General features: G+C 40.8%; 1 protein-coding gene across 1 annotated transcript in view; it reads right to left on the bottom strand.

Annotated features, from left to right (window-relative positions):
- minar1 (membrane integral NOTCH2 associated receptor 1) overlaps positions 1–19,442 on the bottom strand; it is a 31,802-nt gene extending 12,360 nt beyond the window's left edge. The window contains 4 exon segments of the mRNA XM_018692949.2: positions 13,796–14,354; positions 14,356–15,278; positions 16,961–17,864; positions 18,223–19,442. Of these exon segments, the coding sequence (XP_018548465.1) occupies positions 13,796–14,354; positions 14,356–15,278; positions 16,961–17,803 (2,325 nt within the window). The 5' untranslated portion in view covers positions 17,804–17,864; positions 18,223–19,442.
- Positions 19,443–21,291: the final 1,849 nt, after the last annotated feature.

Genomic DNA, 21,291 nt, shown 5'->3' with positions numbered 1-21,291 from the left:
AGAAAGAGTTAGAAAACAGAAAGGTCATCAGGGAGGTTTCCACCAGTGCACGTTCTTCAACCATATGGGCTTCCAGTCTTTCGTTTCCTTTTTTTAGGCCAATTTTAGGACATTCTAACCTTAGTAATGTTCCCCTCCAGCTGATCAATGAGAAATTATGCTACCTCCCAAGGGTAGGACTTATTCTTCATTCTGTACAGCTCCATGCATTTTAAAATCTTGTTCAGTATACGCATACTTATCACAGTGTCATCTACCTCGCTCACTGCCAGCAAAATCTCACCATGTCTCAACCCAAGCACGAAGTAGAACTTAATCAAATCGTGTAAATGAGATGTTTTCCTCAATTTATCCATTCTCCCCTGCACTGTTTCCTCATTTCATCATCACGATAACCTGAAATGTTTCACTTTAGAATAATAAAAATGATCATGTTTTAATGTAAAAGTTTTTACTTTATAACAATATAAATATTATATTGCAGAGTTTCATCTGAATGCACATCCTTGATTATTTGTAAATGGAAAATGCATCTATTTGAATGTTTGCTTGAGAAGTAGCCAGACAACTAACTCTTTATAAGATACCTTATAAGGGTCTACAGAGGGTGGTTGATCCTAGAAAGATTTTGTGAAGCTATAGCTCTGTATATAGCCAGCTAAGAGTTAGCCTTCTAGACTTTCTGCGCTCATCAGTGCTAGTGGTGGTAGTAATGTTATGAACTGCCACATTCATCCATCCTATAGTGTCAAGTAATTCTAGCTATCTACCTTGAGCACATAATTAGCTTATCGTCCTCCATTAATCCAGCTATTTCACGTAAGCTATTGCTAGCCAGCTAAAACCAGTTAGCATAGCTGTCAACACTTCAACCAAGAAGATCCCTGTAAGTATCTGTCTGTTTGCCTTCTGCAGCACAATCCATCAGTGAAAACTGCAGTCACAAATGTCAATAAAGGGGCAGTCAATTGCAGCATCCCTCCAGCTGGCTGGTCTCCAAGGAAACTGTTAGAAAGGCTGACTGTCGTGGCTGCCAGTAGCTTGCGTAACTGCTGATATGCCCTAGCCAAGACCCCGACCCCAAAGCTGTGATTAGACAGATGATTGTTTTTCATTTTGGCATGAGCAGTGCATCTCCATCTCAAAAACAGAAAAGGCTCTTAGATCTCCACATGATAGGTAATGATATTGTGCTTTGTTTTGGCCAGTGTATACTGCCCTCTACTGGACAATAGTAAGATCCAATACGCCACTTTTTGCAGCGTTATGATTTTACTGTTTTTTAAAATGGCATGAAAAAACTCATGTCACAATAAACAACTTCAAATTCACTCAGTTAATGAAGACAAAGGGCTAAATAATTAATTTAACATATATTTTTCATTATGATACAGTAAATGCATATGTAAAAAGCAAATACAAACAACAATGTGCAATGTATTTTACTGTATTTCTTTAATTTGTTTTCATATAGTCATTTAGCATTTTGGTGACGTAAACAGGAAAAAGTGAATGTTATTTTAATCTTTTTTTTCCCTACATTTTTGATGAATCAACACCATGACAAGGTATGCTGCATTAGCTACAGCATTTCCTGTTTGCTCTGTTACCATGGATGTACAGGCAAATCACTTTTTATAGAAAAAGCCTGCAGCTCTGTATATGATTTTTTAAAGGATTTCAGCAGAATGACTTTGTCTCATTTCGACTGAGTTAGTTAGTTGATGTGTCCTCATAGTGATGACTAGCCATGTGATGTATATTTGTGCTGTATATGAGTTGTATAGGGGCTGTTTATGTATATAACTCAATCCAGTTTGTTCTTGCTAAGAAAAAAATCCATACTTATATCAATAATTATTCCATTTGGATTCTCACATAAAAGTCTACTGCAGAGAAAAGCAGTTTACAATCTCTTAATAGCCTACTCTTTCTTTTAAATTATAATTCCCCTAAGCAGCAAACAGAAAACATTCCTGAAGACTGAGTATTGATTGCATCAGTCCTTCACAGTGAGAAACATCTGTCTCCACAGTCAATGCATGTGACTTTAATGTGTGTGTGTGTGTGTGTCTTTATCAAGCAGGAAAGCTAAAGTGACTCCCAGGTTGCAGCCAGCAGCCTGTGTTAATTGGATGGCAGTGCAGTGGAGTTTTAAGGAAGGGTGCTGTGTGATACAGTAGTTTAACAAAGCAGGATATTCATAACTCATGAACAGTCATCACTGTGAAGGAAAATCTTGTGAGCTGGAGATAAGACGATCACTGGGAGTTCAGATGTCTAATGCAGGAGTATTTTTATAAGGTGTACACCGGTGGAGAAAATGATGAACAATACAGTGGTAAGTGTGCTAGAGTAGAGCTACACTAAAGCTCTGAAGATGTTGGGTTTAACAGGGCGTATATGACCTTGCTTACCACATATGTTCTAAATGTATAGATGTGAAGACCCTATTTGATTAAGTCTGACATCACAATCAAAAATACTGTTTTGTCCTGTATTGTTTGAACAGATCTGAGTCCAAAAACCTATTCAGTTGTCATTTTACTGCTGTCCTGTGACGAGAAAGAGAAGAGGAAATGGCTGCATTTCATAAGTTACAATTTTTAATGAAGAAAAACAAAGTTTGACACCAACAGGTGCTGATGTTGGCCAGCTAACCTAGCTAACGTTAGCACCGGTTAGCACCGGTTGGTTACCCACTGGTTAAAAGCAATATAAGCTAAGAGATAAGATATAAGGGAGTTTCTTACTACGAGCACACATCTTCGTGTTTTGGTTGTCTGTCCTTTTCTGTGCTGCCCAGCTAAGATGAATAAAGCTGGACTTAGCTAGCTATCTTCGCCCAGCTAGGTTAAAATAGACAGGTGCTAACATTAGTTAAATTAGCTAGCTAACAATAGCACCCACTGATGCCAAACCCTGTTTTTCTTTATTCATTTAAAAATTGTAACCTATCACCTGCAGCCATTTCCTCATCCGTTCCTCATCACAAGGATTTTTTTTTTGGCCCCAGATATGTTCAGACAACATGGGACACAACACTGTGTCATCCTGAAAACAGGGGAGCCTCTGCGAAGTTGGACCCGGAAATAGTATTTTCCATCAGTCGTGACGTCGTGACTTAAGCAGACTGGTCACTCAAATCTTACCACCGTCACATGCTCTTACCTAATAACTATCACATATAAATTGTCCTTTCCTCTACTCAGCTCATCCTTGACTGAAACTGGATTTTGGAGAGTATTGTCTAAGTTTATGTCTCTGTCTGCACCTTCATCTATAAGACCTTGGTTACCCCAGCAACAGAGAGGAGAGGTGTCTCCAGATGTCCACTATCAGTCATCGTTTGTGCTTAACAGTAGACCATTGTGGAGGTCTTTATGACCTGAACTACTGGAGTGAGTATGAAAAAATATTAAAGCAAGAAAAATCCTTCACAATCACTTCATCACAAAAACCATCCTCAGCTCTTTATTGACCATTCTCACACCAGTCAATCTTATCTGTCTGTGTAGTCTACAAGCATTATCAGGCATTCAGACTGTATTTCTAGGGATATAGGTACCCAGGGTACCACCAGCTACAGGGTTACCAGAGAGGAGGACATTCATTGTACCCTATAATTTCAGACACCCAATCTACTAACTGATGTCTAAAATGTGCATTTCATTTCAATGCTTGCAATACACTGCAGACTCTTACTAATACCGTTTTAAACTCATGGCTATTGATTATTTATCTTGTGTAGCCAGGGATACAAGGATAAATCCAGGGATAAAGGACCAAGCTCCTTATGTTTCATGTAAACATTGTGACTCTTCTAAATAAAAACAGCGTAAAACTCTTGAAGCTTTGTCTGCCATATGCACAGGTACATCCCCTTAACTGACAAATGGTTGTCAAAGTTTGATCTAGGGCACCAAACAGCCCAAAATAATCCTCTGTTTTTGCACAGGGTAGAATTGCAGCTCTGCATTGCACAGGAATGTGTACTTGTTGTTACCCAAAGTCCTTGCTTTTTCTTTACTGGAGCTCTCTGCATCACAAAGCCCACTGTGGGCAGTGGCCTTACTGAATTAATGATAACATGACCTTATTTAGGCCACAAAATGGTACTGGTGTAGTTCTCTGATGATTCTTAGGGTGGTTTTACACCTGGCTGTTTTGAGCAGGTATTACAACCCCTAGATTTGTTTCTTTGTCTTGTTAGTTTAAGCAAAAAGGAACACTGGAATTTCATCTGCGTTTGAACTAGACTGATGACCTTGTTGAAAGGAAGTTTCTTTGCACATTTCCTAACAAACCTGTAAGCTTTAAAGTCAGTCTCCCTAGACTTTATCACTCTACAAGCTGGGTTAGGAGGCACTCACCAAAGCAACAGCTGAGATCTCAGATTGTAGTGACATTGCTAAAAATACAATAGATCTATCAGGCAACTGTAAGCAACTTACCTCTTTGTTATACTTCAAAAGAATGACAAAAAGTATTTTGTCATGCTTTTACTTAAATAAAGGATCTAAATACTTCTCCCACCACTGAAAGTCACACAATGACACAAGCAAATGAACAGCTCGAGGCAGATGTATGTATTCCAGCAGTTCCTGTGTTCTGCAAGGTAAAATTCCTGTTTATGTCAACAGAATCTGTTAGCAATACAGAGCTATGTTTCTGGTTCAACAAAAGGGATCTCTCTCATTAATAACTATAATAATCTGAACCTGTGAACCTGTGGCAAAAACAAGTGGACAAATGCCCAGTTGAGTTACATTGCAACAGTCATTTGTAGTGGCCAGGTATTGCTCAATACTGCAGGTTCAAAAATATAAGTGTTCTCCTTCAAGGTCCAGGTGTTCTGGTCCATATGTAGATACTCTGTTTTTGTTTATGTCTCCATTTTCTTCAATTGTTGTATATATCTGGCAGGATATCAGATAATATCCAGAACATCACACAAGCAGTCTCACTATTTCTTATTATATAAGTAAACTCTGTCATATCAAATCCAGCCTGACCCCACCTTTCCATACAAACTGGAACAAACTATGACACCAAGTACAGATCCAGTTTAGCTGTTCTGCTCAGAATAGAGCTGGAGCACTGGCACCTTGATTAAACCATTAAATAAAGTATGATTCTTAAAATTAGAAAATAGTAGTATGTATAAAGCATGAGGAAGATACTGGAATCTCAGCTCCTTAATACAGTCTGTTGGTCTACAACTGCAAAAGTCAACAGTTAAATGTAAGATGCTAGTTGCTGATATATTGATTAGGATTTTAAAATACAGATTTAAAATAGTTTGGTGTCTGTGAATTCACTTCCATTCATTCTCCCACAGTATGAAAAACAACTGCCTCAGAATTAAATAACTGATAACAGCAAATATGGGGAGATTGTGTAAATATTAACAAATCAAACGTGTAAATGCAGGGAAATAAGGAGTGCATCCTGTGATTCGTAGCAAAGAGAACAGGCCAGACTGTGGTTTTGAAAGTGCCCTAAATAGCAAGCTCATCTTGGAGTTACAGCTGGTGGGTTTGTTGATGCTACAGTCCATTGGCAGAGGAGCTGACTGTGGCAGCTGAGTCCCAACCATCGTTATCTCATTTTCCCCCCTTTTTTAACCATCATCTTCTGTCACCCTGACAAAGTTTGAGAGAGGAGACTAAAAAGGTGAGTCAAACCATAAAAGAAACATTGAATTTATGAGCCCGTAAGATGATAAACCACTGACTTGCTTCTCCAATACACATCTGAATATAGCTTGTTTGATGTATGTTCATATCAAACAATGCCAATGCTCAGTAATGCAAGTCGTGTGTCCTTTCTTTAGCAAAGTGGTGGTGAATGGTCCCTAATCTTCACCAAACCAAACACTATGAGGGCAGTGCAGCAGCCGAACAATTCACAGCACACACATGCCAGGTTTTTAAGGGAGGAGGAACTCAACTGCGACTGTGTTACAAGACGCTACTGCAACCTCTCTGTTATACTACACTAAAGCGTGTCGTCATGGTCGTCATAGCTTTGACAGGTAGTTTTTAAGAGTTGCTTCAAGGGTAGCTTTGCCATAGCCAATGATATGGCTAGCTCACTGTTTACCCACAATCCCCTCCACACAAGCATAAAACCTCCAATCTTCAGCACACAGATGAATTATCATATTAGACAAGAGACAAGAGTTTTTTTCTCCCAAGGCCACAGGAATCTGTCATCTAAACCAGTGATGCTCAGTGACCAGAGAGTCAATCTGTGCAAAGATGTTATCTGACAAGAAACCGATCATCCACTGTGCAGAATGATCTATGTTCAGTATATGACACTGGAGGGCTGTTTTCACATTCATCTGCTGAAGGGGAAAAATTTTCAGCCAATGATGGTCTAGTATACAAATTACAGAAACTTCCTGTGCCCAACACGTTACATATTCATAGATTCTGGGTTTTCAACGAGAGAGTACAATGCGTAAAACCCACATTAGACACCGGTGTGTGAGGCTACACTCTGCTAGCTTGTTGGTCCACATATGGAAAAAGGTTGAGAACCCCAGGGACACAAAAATACAACCAAATAATTAATCAACATGCCCACGTCACCATCATGTGCCACTGAACAAGACTGCAACAAACAGAAGTGTTGTAAAATGATGAAAACGTCTTGTCTTTGTCAAGAAAAATGGTTCGGGTTAAGCACAATGACACAGACCACAGACTACTGTGACTGAGTGAGTTCAAAATAATTCAAGACGACTCTTAAAACTGACTCACAGTGTATTGATCTTCCAGGTGTAAAATGAACTGCTTTTTGGAAGATTCACACACATGGACACAGTAGTAACAGGCTGTGTATACGACATTACAGAGCCTGTCCTCTCACTGCACTGTCAATATGCTCAAACCACATTTTATTAAGCAATAAATAAAATGTTCTCTTAGCAGAAATGTCACATCACTAAATTCATTGTAAAACATAAATTAATCACTTGCTCAAACGTGGCACAGGGTGGGGTGGAAGTCTAATTCCAGTCTAATGTCCAGTAGCTAACAAGCTGTGGTTTTAGAGTGGTGACAGTGCTGCAGCATGAACACACAGATTAACACCAGATTTTCAGGTCAAGTCTGAGTCACAGTGATGTAAACTGAGTTATCGGTTTTCTCCAATGGAAAGAGGAAAATAATCTGATCACTTTAGTCAGACTAAGACTGCTCTCCTCTGCTCTTCTCCTCTTTAATATCACATGCGGTGTAGGAAAAAAAGTGCAGGCTATGCTTATTTTTCATGAGGACAGCCTATTTAAAAATAATGAGCTGTGTGGATTGTTCCTCTACCAGCAATATCAGCTACTGATATCTTAAACCTGATCACAGCTTTTCACCACTGAGATCCATCAGCCTCCGTACAAACTAACATCTACCTCCAGCTGCTGAAAAAGCCTGAGAACAAACACTCACGGATTCGTCTGAGAAGAGGTAAATGCACACTCTCCAGACAGCTCAGTAAAGTACAAGAAAATTATTCATAACATACACACCAGTGGATCAAAGTACCCAGATCATGATACTGCAGTGAAATTATTGACTGTTGATGCCAGTTTTACTGCCATGTAACAACCAAGCACCTTCTTTTCAAACACGCAGTAATGTGGCAGGAAAGAAAAATCAAGATATTCATAATTTGTTTGTAAAACTCCAAAGGAAACTGTATGTCTGATACAGTAAATCATGTCTTATATTAGCAGAGACTAGCCCTTACTTCTGATTTCCCATCCCTGCAAACTTAGAACATCCTCTATGTTTACTTGTTGTCTTGATCTTGTAGTTCTAGGAGGACTCAGACTGTGTGCAGGTTGATAAGGGGAGAGTAATTCAGAGATGTCATCTGGGGCTAGGCCATGCTTTAAATGTAATGAGTAGGATCTTAAAATCAGTCCTAATTGTGGACCATTGTCTCTGTTCTTGCTCTTTGTTAAAAAGTCTGGCTGCTGAATTTTGTACAAGTTGGAGCCTGTGAACTGATTTCTGATTTATGCCAGCTAAGAGGCCAGTACAGTCGTCTGATTGTGGGGAAATTAAATTGTCTATGATTGATTCAGTGTCTTTAAAACTGAACAAATTCTGGCAATGCTCCACAGATGGTTGAGACAAGACTGGATTACTTTGGTGATGTGTGTCTCAAAGTTGAAACTTGAGTCAAAACATTACACTGGAGTTTTCAATAGAGGGCTCGAAGTGATGGCCTGTGCTTATTGGTCTGGATTAAAACAGAAAAGTACTTGATTCTTACATCTTTTAATAGAACACTGAGGGAACTCACATTTTTTTCAGTTGCTGGTAAAGTGTGTGGAGCCTTGATTTCCTCCACCTTTGCTCCACCGTCCTGCATTCTCTCTTATCAATAGTGGACATGCAAATTGAGTTGAAATGTATCAAATTATTGACAACTGAAAAAGTTATTGTGTTGCTGCTAAGAGAAAAATAAATTGCACAGATGCAAGAACACAGATATACCAGAGCCCCTTTGTCAGTCTCATTTACTGTGTCACTTTGGATTCAAACAGAATGCATAAGTGATCTGAAACATACAAACCAATGACATTAACTAGACCAATATTCACACCATGCGTAAAAACCAGCCCATGCTTGTCTGTTGGACATTAAAATCAAAAGCTAAAATAATTCAGTCACAGGTAAGTACAATGGAGGACAGGAACTCAAGTGAATTCAGATAAAAATTCAGAATTAAATCTAGTAATACGATACCTAACCACACAGAGGATGAGGTTTGTACATTTGATTCAGAACAGTCATGAGGAGGAGGAGGGCATAGTTCACAGATTGAACTTATTATTACTATGTCTCTGTTAATGTTTCAATAAAAAGAATATTATAATTATAATTATCTACCTTAATGTAAATCAAATTAACCTTTTGGCTGTCCCTTAGTGTCACTGGTCTGAGCCTCACAATCACAGGAACAGTATAACTACAGAGGGCCACACAGATTACAGGCTCTTTACAGAAGGAGTCAGCCACATTTTCACTGCACTTTACATGACAGGATATACAACAGGAGTGAATGGACTGTGATGCTCAGAGGATGGTATTAAGCGAGAAAAAAATATTGGAGGATGAGACATGGCCACTGGGACGGATGCCATCTTAACCATAGATGGATGAGTGTTGTCAAAACAAATTAGAATTGTTGATGAAAATAAAAGTGAAGGGGTCTGAGCCACCGTATGTGCCAGCTGGAGGCCTTATCTACAAAGCTGACCTCTACCAGCTCTGTGTTATACCGTTAAACTCAAACACAGACATTGTGAAGATGAGTCGATGTTGATCTGACAACCTGCAACGTTGAAGACAGGTGTAAATAAAGAAAATCCTGGACCACATGAGTAGTTTCCAATCACTGTCAGCACCATCATTGTGAAGACTTATATACCTCTTACACTGTGCAAGCATTATGCTCACGTTGGCCGATGTTGAACTGAAAATCCGCAGTCTGTTAAATACTTGTTTGGGAGTCTAAACACATTGTCAGCAGCACAGCAACACAGCAGTGTGGTGTCTGAAAGCAGAGCTCTGAGACAGGCAGCAACAAAAAAAATCCCACACCACTGCTTGTTTGTCTGTCTTGTTACTTTTCACCTTTGAAGGCTTTTTTCTCAACTTGTGTTTGATGTAGGAATTATTAAGGTTGTGGCAGGTGGTTTGATTGGAAGATATGAGAAAGCCAATGCTCTTAGTTGATTGATTTGTTTATTTATCTTACTTACTTTTAAAGTACTGCTAAAAGTACTTTTACTGTTAAACTTAACAGCAACAGAGAAAACAACAAAGCAAGAGTGAATAAGACTCAACACCTGTAGATGTTTCATAATAGAAGCCTGTAAGAACTAAAACCAACTAAACTCCTGTGCAGTGTGTTCTGCTTTATTTACCAGATATTTCTGGCGTCTCTCCTTCACAAATGTGTTGTTGTTTTTTGGTTTCCCTATCTGCAGTCCATCCATTTCTTATGTGACTTTATAGATACTCAGTAAGCACATCAATGTTATATTTTCAGAACAGTTTTTACTCCTGATGGACACCAAAATTTACAAAAGAAATGTACACGACTATGAATACAAACCGTACCATGCTATAACCAGCCTTTAAAAACGTTCCCTACCAAATACAGTGTTCAATCTTCACCCATCAAATGTTGAATTCCCCACTCTTTTAACCTTGTATTTCAAACACAGTACGCTCTTCCATCTCTTCATGTTAGTGGATAATCCTAAATCACTCCTACAGCAGAATCTGCAGCTGACCTCAACATGTACACTTGCTATTATTTAAAAAAAAAAATCTTTTATTTAATCCTCTTGGGCTTGAAGTGGCTGATTTAGAAATTAAAGCCGAGCAGGTACTGGGGAGATTATGCCCTGTGAGTCACTGGAAGACTTTAAATGTGAAACATTTGCAGAAAGAGCTTCTTTCACAGTAGTTTAACAGCAACAGCAGGGAAATGGCAAATGGAATAATTACTGAGAAAAATCAAGATTTGTACAAGCAGAGCAGTGACTCTGACACAACTCTGATGTTGTACTGATGGCATATTTGCTGTGGAAATGTAGATTGCACTCATCAAGACAACAGCTTAACCATTAAAGAAGTACAGAGTTTACAACAGCAAAGCAGGAAGAATCCAAGGAGGCTTCTCACTAAATTGATGATAAGATGTACTTCAAATCAGAATCAAAGTTTGAAATGAAGGGCAGGCTCTCTCTGTTATGATAATAACAACACATGATTATTGACTTCAGAAGGTGAAAGCCCAGATCAGTGATTTGTACACTGACATAGTTTCTGATCATAAATATCTGGGCAAGCTGTGTTTTTATCAATAGTAGAGAATCAAGCAGATAAACAAAAATAAATCAACAAAGCTCTCAAGATATCCGCAACTATCTCAGCCTCTGGATATTTACTTCCAGCCGGTGGAGGACCGATAATCAGAGGGTAAAATAAAAGTTGCATGGCTATGTGCACAGGCAACATGGCTCCCACAACGGAGACAGAAAATAAAAATAAGAGGCAGAGAGAGAGAGAGAGTCTGGCTGGCCTCCATCTTGGCAACAGTCCAACAATGGATAAGGAGGATAAAAAGAAGGGCTGAATATGGTCGTGCAGAGGGACTGATAGACAGCGAGGGTGAGAGCTAATGACTGACTGAGTGAGGACTAATGATGCTTAAATCTTATGTCTGAGGGTTTAACTCATCATGGCAGAGAAAATAATGGCTGTGATTGAAGCTGATCCCATAATGAAAGAGATCAACTACTCTGTATCTCTTTATGCTAACTCAGTAAATAACAGAGGGTAATGCAGGAAATGGCAACATTAAAAAATGATCCTGTCTTCAGGTCTTGGTGCTAGAGGGGTTTTGATTGCAGGCAGGTGAAACCCAAAATACAAAGCAAAATTATGAGTGTTAGTGAGGCAATACTTTGGGTTTACATTTGGAGTTTGAGTTGCAGGCAGTGGATATAACTTAGTATATGTATGTCAGACTAATGTTAAAGGTGAATGAAGCCCAGAAAACACAACAAATGTTGCTGCTGTCTGTGGGAGGTGTCAATAAGGTGGTGACAATACTCTGCTAAAGTTTCTCCACCTACAGTATCCACTTGTTAAGTCTGACATCACATCCAATACTGTTTCTGGGTCCAACTTCACAGAGGCCCTCCTGTTTTCAAAATGCCGCCATGCTGTGTCCTGTGTTGTTTAAACAGATCTGAGTCTAGAAAAACTCTTCAGTTCTCATTCTACTGTTTTCTTTGGGAGGAGAAAGAGAAGAAGGAAATGGCTGCATTTGATACGTCACAGTTTTTAAATGAATTAAGAAAAACAAAGTTTGACGCCTTTTCTGTGCTGCCTAGCTTAGACAAATAAAACTGGCCTTAGCTAACTATCTTCACCCTGCTAAGGTAAAATAGATGAAAAAACATGAAGATGTGGGCTAACATAAAGAATGAATGGCCTAACAGGAGCTTTGAAGTGGAATGCTTCTCCAGTTGAAGGTAACCGAGTTATGGCCAAAACCGTGTTTTGTGAGGTCGCAGGGACCTTGACCTTTGACCTTTAACCACCAAAATCTAATCAATTCTTGAATCCAAGTAAATGTTTGTGCCAAATTTGAAGGGATTTGGCAAAAACTGATGGAGCATCTGTGGGACGCGCCTGAACAAGCCAGATCCATGGAGGCCCCAGAAGCTCCTGAGATATCACATGTAAGGGGGCCAAAATTGTGTTTTGTGATGTCGTACAAAGCTCCAGCATTTCTGGAGGAGTGTGGGTGAATGTATTAGCCTTGTAATTAGAAAGACATTTTCTTTACAAGCCAAACTCTCTCTCTCTCTCTCTCTTTCTCTCTCTCTCTCTCTCTCTCTCTATATATATATATATATATATATATATATGTATATATATATATATATCTTTTAGCATCTTTTAGCTCAGTGTTTTGGTTTTACTCTGCCAACTCTCATCAGCCTGGTTTCCAGCAGCAGCAGAATTCACTACCTGCCCAGCACCAAACAGCAGACAAAGATGAGCAGATGCTGATGTTGTGATGTAAATAGGAAACTACTTGTTAAGAAGTTTACTATAAGAACTTTACAAGGTGATAAAATGTCAACGGTTTAGCCTACTGCATTTGGTATACCTTATTTTTCCAACTCACAAATTTAAATTATTGATATGATATGAATGGAAAATGTGACCCCTAAAACTGATGCTACACCATCAGGTGGTCGTCTAAATACAGAAGACATACCACCCTGTCGGAGCTGTTGAAATGACAAAAACAGCCCATTCACAACTGTACATGTTAATGAGTCCAGGTCAACAAATTACTCTGAAATTACTCTGACTTAATGTTGATTACGGACAGCTGACATGGTCTGCCTCTAATGTCTGTCATTTTAAACACTTAGAGGCTGCTACCTGAATATTTTGAGCACTGTTTTCCTAATGAGAAAGACACAGTTTGAGCTGTAGCTGTTTTCTCACATTCACATTCACTCATTTTCACCCTCACATGCAGTGACATGTTCAGCTGTTACAGAGGACACCAGCACTGCAACACAAACAGGCTGAGATGGACAAAACACCAAAACCAATTCTTAGGACTGGCTCAGGATATCTCGGAAACGGAAACTTTAAAGGATGTTGTCTTTCTACCAACAAAGTCGTCTGACAGAAATGCAACGAATCCTTCAGTACAAGAGTTCAACCATCAAATTTTTAACCATTTGTTTATTTTTAATTAATTAATAGCACCAACCATGACTTCTCACCCATGTTACTGACCCCAGTTCACCATAACCCATGTCTGGTATCAATATTCATTTTCCCTGAATGTAAGAGCAGAGAAAAATGTAGTTAAAGTTGAGAAGATCAACACTGACAGATTTATAAGTGACCGCTTCAGAAACTGAACTGGCCTTAACGCGGTCTGTGCGAAAGGAATCATTTTGTGACTTTCCTGTAAAATAATGAGTCATTATGTAGAGCCTTTTGTGCAGCAGCTTATTGTATTCTACATTTCTGTTTTTTCACTTTGACTCTGTGTCTTTTCTTGCCGTATAAACGTTATCTATATTTAATGCCTCTGTTTTATGATGCACTGCATCAGTTCTGTTTAATTATTCCATTTACTGAATTTGTGCTTCATGTTCTATTCATGTCAAACACTGTGTGTTTTCTGTCTCCTTTGGAAGTGAATTTAAAAATGGTCTCTGTACCTCTTTGGCTTTCCGGTGTCTGTCCTTGCCGTCTCTGTCCTTGTCCTTGCCCTCTTCTCCGGGGTGGCAAGAGTAGGACACTGTCCTCCAGTCCCGCGGAGAGTTGGTGATGCTGGCGACCTTTGACTCAGTGGCGGTGCTCTCCTCATTGAGCGAGCGGGATGACCTCCTGGTGAGCATGCTCTTCTTCAGAGCTTTCACCCTGAGGCTGTCGCTGTTGCTCCCATCGGAACAGCACCACTCTCCCACAGGGCCGTTGTCCACTTTGACATTGTGGCCAGTGGTGTGGCACTGGAAAACACGAGGTGAGAGGGCGGTGTCGAGATGCGGTTGCAGATGGGGATGCGGTTTGTCTGGGGTGGCGTTGCACCCGGATGCGGACGCTGTCTCCCTGTGTCTCCCATTTGCCTCGGGCTCCTGGATCTTCTCATCCAGCTTGTTCAGCTTGGACAGCACCTGGGAGATCTCGCTGCGAACACCCGAAAGAGACTCCAGCTTCTTCTCAATCTCACCGATCCTCATCACCAGCTTGCACACACTTGATTTGAGCTCAGTCGTCCGTGTTTTCCAGTGAATGGAAGAGGCGGTCCAGCTTGGACTTGGCAAGTTTGACGGTGTTGCGTTCAGGGGAGCTGTCGCCTTCAGACTTCAGTGTTCCCTGAGAGAGAGACCCGGTACTGTTGTAGCATGATGACTGGACAATGCCCAGAGAGTCACAAACACTCATGTCATCCAGAAAACGAAAAATGTCACTTATGTCATCACTTACAATTTCAGAGTCCTCGTCAGAGTGTTTGAAGGCACGTCTTTCTCTGTCGCTGTACTTCACTGGGTATTCTTTCACTTTCTTCTGCTCACCCTGCTCAGTTTGAGTCCCAACACTAGAAGAGCTGTCCGCTCCCTGAAAGGATGGACTGTTCATGTTTTTATCTCTAAACCGTTTGGCTGCCTCTCTTTTATCCAAACCCACAGCACCACCTGCTATCAGTGCTACATCCTTGTTTTTTATTCCGTTAGTTTTCTTTGCAAACCCAGAGGGAGAAGCTACCACCTTCTCCTTTGGGCTCTGAAAATGCTGCTCGTTGTCGGCGCTCATGATACCGACAGTGCGATGGTGGTTTTCTTTGAGGGGTTTGCTGTTCAGAAACGACCTCTCAAAGTCCGGAGGCCCCTCTTCCGTGTTGAGACTGAGGCTCTTCACCGGCCACGCCGGCTGCTTCCCCGCTTTGTTACTGTACTTCCTGCTGCTGACGCACTCCGAGACCGTGGTTGGGCCAAAGTACGTGGACGCCTGTAAGTCGTCCAGGCTCTCGTGCTTCACCCTCCGTCTGTCCTGCAGAGGGGAGTTGAGTGTCGGTTCGAAGTAGGGGTTGCTGTAAGGCAGTTCGAAACTGTGGTTGAAGAAGGTGGCAGGCTTGTGCAGCTCCCTCCTGTGGTAACCTTCAGCAGCTTTACCGCCCTGCTTGCTCTCAGTGGTGACGACCTACAACAGTAACACAGAGACTCAGTCGGCTTTAAAACACACTAACACAACAAACACAGCAGAGACAATTTACTACAGATCACTAAACTGAGCAGAGAAAGAGGAAGAATTGATTCATGTTCATGGGAATAATGTGACTTCAATAAAAAGTCTGACCTTCAGGAATAAACGAGGAGGGAGGTTAGTGTGAAGATAATGCAATTTATAGTCATTAAATGAAGACAGGACTTAATAACTGGTGTTGGAAAAATAGAATATTATATATAAGACATCTCCCATCCATCAGCCAATCAGAGCTGTGTATAAACACCACCACTGTGTAAACACTGTGAGAATCCTACTTGACTGTTAATGCATAATTTATTTATGAGGACAAAATATAGGTTACAGGATGTATTTTGAGATGTAATTTATCATTTTATGTTTGGCTGCACTTCTACTTGAGTACATTTTATGGGAAATATTGTACTTTATACTCCACTCCATTTATCTTAATGCCTGTAGTTTTAATATGAGTTCCACATTGACAAGCTACAACATTAAAATGCTGCTCACATGTTCTTTGATACTCCAGTAATGTATTTTGTTTAATATTATACTATTTGATAATACTTAGTTAAGGATTATAGAGAATTCTAAGTTAAGGATCTGATTGTATTTAATCCAGTGTTTCAGAGGCCAGTTTTTAGCTCATGCTTTCATTTAGCTGGTATAAGTGATATACTCAGCTACATCATATAAAACAGATTTTTACAGAATGATGAGTAAGCGCTTTTAGTCTGAATGTCAGATGCACAATCTGGAAGTCATACTTCAAAATGTGCTGTCACTTTAGTCAGGGATTAAACTGAACCTCATTAAAGAGACCTATCACAGGTGGACTCAATTTCGCTCCACTTAACAGTTTAATTCAAAGTATTTATCAGTTGAAGGTGTTTTACTGTATGTTTGTTGCACTCAAGTTGACCTTGATATTTTCAGTATCGCTGCTTTTACAGTGGGCATTTCCCCAAATCTTCATTATCACATTAAACAATTACAATGCATCGGACCCTGATTATTAACAGTCTGACAGAAAAAATCAGCTAAACATTTCACTCCACTATCTCATCAGATGCAGGGAAACACAGTAATAGACTGACAGTCCGGATATTTCTGCGACTAATTCCTGATAACCCAGGTAAACTGGTGAAACAATAGTGCTGAAAATTCTCAGTTAAAACCAATCGATGATTGTTGTGCTCATCAATTCAGTGTTGTCACATAACAAGCAGAAATATTTGTTGGTTACAGTTTTGCACACATGCTTTGTAAATGGTTTTCTTGTTTGCATTTTCTTTGCTATTTAACTAAAACTGACTTCTTATTTTGTAAATTCGGGGTCATTTGAAAAAAATTATGTTTTGCTGTGTGAGTTAATATGTCACTATTCTGGGAGATTTTTATACATTAAATGACTGATTAAATATATGACAAACTAACAGACTTTATCTGAATTTATTCTATTTATACTCAAACACACGTGTGTAACTTCTCAAAATCCTTTTTTCACTCATATTGTAATGAGTCTTCCAAACCACAGCACCAGCAAAGGAACATCAACAGTAAATCAAAATCGCCCTCTCTCTCTCTCTCTCTCTCTCTCTCTCTCACATCTTTCAATAGCATCTACAAAACCAAACCTGTGGTGAAAAGGCCACAAAGTTGTGAAAGTCCTCCTTGAAGATGTTCCTCTTCTGGATGCAGGAGTGAACAGAGAAGGGCTCTGGATGGCCGATGTGCTGCAGGGACTCCTGGTCGGTGGTGGACTCGCTGTCGATGTCCATTGGAAAGTAGGTGCTCTGCATTTCGCAGGGTGGAGATGGCGGACTGCTGCTGGAGTACTGGGGCAGATGGTGCAGTTTGTCCAGAGAGGCTGCTCTACATTTCAGGTCCTTGCTGACCCCCAGGAGGAAGTTGGGGTCTGAGGTGGGAATAAACTGCTGGCAGTTATTGCACTCAGATAGTTTAGAGCAGGGAGAGGCGTTCTGAGCCACGGCGTGCTGCTGGGGGTGGTGGTGATGATGATGGTGGTGGTGTCCATCCCTGGGGTGATCCATGTGCTCGTACCCGACCCCTCTGTCACAGTCCTGATACTTGTAGGCGTCGCTGTCAGACCTGCACAGCTCCACCGACTTGTTCTTGTAGAACTTGGCTCTGTGCACAATGGGGAGCTTGTCTTTGGCGATGCCTCCGTTCATCTGGATCAAGTTGAACATGGTGACGATGTCCGCCGCCACCATGAGCTTCTTGGACTGCGGGTCCTCCATGGAGCAGCGCATCTTGTCCTTGAAGAGCGTGGCTGGGAATGCGGGGTCCATGCAGGCCGTGTAGAAGAGCAGGCTGCGGAGTTTGGCCAGGTGCACCAGGTCGAAGCGAGCACACAGGTATTTACACAGGTCCTGGTAGGACATGGAGTTGTGCTTGGTGTCCAGCTCCTCCAGGATCCGGACCAGGAACTGAGAGTACTCTGGGAGGGGGTCCATGGCTGCTGGGTGGCAGGAACAGGCCTACTGAAAAGGTCCTACCTCAAGAGAAGCTTGGCACCTGAAAAAAAAAAAATCATTCACTGTGAATCAGGTGTTTTTGTCCCTGACAGCATCACAAAATCAGAGATTCTCACCTACAATGACCAGGAGGAGTCAGTCACAGCAGGCCTACTGACACATTCACTACTGGTTTTACTGCACACACAGAAGGAGGGCTACAACCGACAATTACAATGATAATGATAATAATAATAATAAATCCCTCTAGCGTCAATTTCTCCTGCTCCTCATCCACTTGACACTGACTCCACCTGCATTCCGATAGAAGCAGCAGCTGCAGAGCCTCTAACAGAGCGGGGCGCGCACACAGGGACATTTCAGTCCAATCCCAGTTGTATTTGCATACCGTCACTCACCCTGAGTTGTTGGGAGCAGAGGGGAGAATCATCATCTGATCAGCTCGGTGCAGCGCAGCATCCTCTCACCAGAGAGCCAACAAAAAAGCCATGAGTGAGCCACCAGAGGAATCAAACATCATCCGGCACTGAATCCGCAGCGCGCAGCCTCCAGACACGAGCATCCAGAGGAGACCAACTTTAACCCATCCAATTATCCGTCAATCTAAATGAAAAAAAAAGAGACAAACGCAGACCAAACGCACAGTGCATCCTCACATACACGCGCACAGGTAAATGCTGATGAAATGTGCCCAGGTGATTTTGATGTTAAGCAAACGGATCCGTGCTCCCGGTGATATCCAGCGGGTTGGACTGTCTCCATTTTCCGCTCCCTCCTGGACACAGTCGATCACAGCTGTACTGCTGTGGTGAAGGAGCGGTCCGGGGATTGAAACTGCATGCTGTGCTGGAAACCGACCACTGTCAAGTTAGAAAGTTTACACACCAACACTACCGGTTTCGCTTTCAAAATAAAAGACGGTGGAATAATTATCCATACCTTGTAAGTAAATCTATACTGCAATTAACAAATAGTTTTCTCTGCTGTTGATTCAGCCAGAGTAATATGCTGTCTGGACAGCAGGGGGAGTCTGGACACTACAGTGAGTTGCTATCGGAAAGTGATGAGACTGTTTAGCATGCTAACGTCAGTAGACGAAAAGAAGTGATAAAACGTAAAGTAAAACACTGATGTTTCTTTGCGCTGCTGGAGAAAGCTCTTGTCAAGAAAAGGACTGAAGTTTTGGTGCGTTCCAGTTGTGCTCAGAAGAACCCTCTAATCTGATTTCCAACTCGAAAAGTTGGAGCAACCCCACCAACCCTGACATGAGAATTCAAGATGGCTGCTACTCGCATCAGTAGCAGTGAACTGATTTTTCAGTTTATAGCAGTTCTGTCATATTTGTTTCACGTTAAGTCAGTTATACACATAGTACTGTTCAGATTTTATCCATGGACATCTCGTTACACTGTTTGTATGTTTAAAATACAGTGTAGAGCATTGTTGTTAACTGGTATCTCTAACAATAGTTAGTAATGATAGGCTGTGTTTGAAACTGAACTATATCTCCTTTAAGGAAAAAGTATAAAGATTAGTAAAGTGCTCGTTATGAGAACAGCTTTTGTCACAATTCTGTTATTCTACGATGTATTGAATTTTTATTTCTGATTCATTCTGAGTAAACAGCATTGTAATGTTGCACCTGGTGAAGCTTATTTTACCCACTGCTTAAAAGCCTGAATACAATGTAAAATACTAGTCTGTAGAGTAACTGTAATATTATGGATAGTTACAGTTGTTACTAGCACTTTTTAGTAGGTAAAACATTCAGTATTTGCCTCAGCAATGAAGTGGGGTAGATAAAACATAAGCACCTTAAAAAATACTGGTTTTATTTTAAGAGTATTTCACAATATTAAATGTGAGTGGGAACAGGTGTGATGAAAGATGGCTGAATGAACAGAAAAAGACAAGTGATATAAATCAGCATATACATTTCATTAGCATGAAATTCTAAAATTATAGTAGGGAGACACAAGACAGAACTTGGAAACTTAGAATATTCATGATTCACTTATTGTGAAGGCCATGAGCCTGACTTCCGGTCACAGCCTGGTTAATTCCGTGTGATCGATGCAGTTCTTTGTTTCTACTTGGAATGACGTAACTACACCTACAGCTCCGACAGTAGAAATGTAAACGATGCTTCTGCTTCCTTCGCTCTCACTGTGTCAGTTAACTTGATGGTTTTATTCTGACACATCTCTGCACGTGCGAGATTCACGTGGGTGTGAACACAGTGGAGGATCAATGGTCACCTGCAGTGAGGTGGACTGCACGCACATCAATGGTTCTCTGGCGACTGTAGACATCAGCAACACGAAGAAATCCGCTTTTATTATTTTTAATGTAATCATTATTATCGTGTCATTCACTGTTAAACACCAGCAGACACTACAGAACAAAACCACCCAGATCTCAGTGTTTTCACTTTGTGAAATGAACTTTGATGGAACATCAGAGACATGAACAAACTTTTAATACAAAGTCAAGCAGCATTATAACATCTCTCTCACGGGCTGCTATTATGAAAATAATGCCAGTGTTCTAAACTTGAAAACAGCAGCTGAGAAACCGAGCTCACTACAAGGTTTGATCAGATCATTTAATACCTCTGTCCCACGTTCTGAGGCTGAGGAGCGAGAAGAAAAATGTGGGATCATAACATTACATCAGACAGGAAGTCTTCACTTGTGTGAAAATGTTTGATCAAAAAGCTTTGTTTCATCCAGTACATCAACATCCTCTGAAGCTGCTTCCTTAAGTGACGATCACACCCACTCCTCCTCCCTAACAAATTCATCACTATCAGAAACGTGCAACACGCTAAGCATCTCTCTACCATTCAATGAATTGTCCCTACTGAAGAGGCAGAGAGGAAACAAGTTGATATCGGTGAGCTGTGTTCAGTCTGCACTGGAGTTGATCATTTCCCAGCTGACTAAGCAGCCTTTAATTGGAGTGAGTGTAGAGGCAGAGGGCTGGAGAGGAGGTGAAGGTTTAAACAGACTGAGGGAAGCACAAACCTCACACAGACTGAGAGATGTCCACATCACACAGGTTTTAACTGATGCTGAATGAATGAAGCACAGAGGAAGACAACACTACACCACAGTCTTAGCATCTTCTGACTGTTATATACGTTGTTTCCTGGGCAGTTCACAGTCAGCAGACACGTGTATCACAAAATACTGTGGTTGGTCTGTTTGCTTTCTGAACACAAACAACCAGAGTTTGGTTAGAAGCAGAGACCTTCCTTGGTCAGACTGACAGCACAAACTGACTGAGCTAAACATGCAAACGAACACTTCAGTTTAACCAAACCAAACCAAACAGGTGAGCTGTGAAAGCAGCCTAAAACAAGACAGAGAGTGGAGTTAGACAAGAAGGTGTCGTATCCTGTTTCCTGTCACTTCAGTGAATGTTCTCATTATGTTGCCCATTTTTTTCAGAAACTATTGACCTCC

Source organism: Lates calcarifer, linkage group LG2 (genome assembly GCF_001640805.2).
Source record: "Lates calcarifer isolate ASB-BC8 linkage group LG2, TLL_Latcal_v3, whole genome shotgun sequence".
In the NCBI taxonomy this organism is placed as follows: Eukaryota; Metazoa; Chordata; class Actinopteri; family Centropomidae; genus Lates; species Lates calcarifer.
This window is presented reverse-complemented; position numbering and strand designations above follow the sequence as displayed.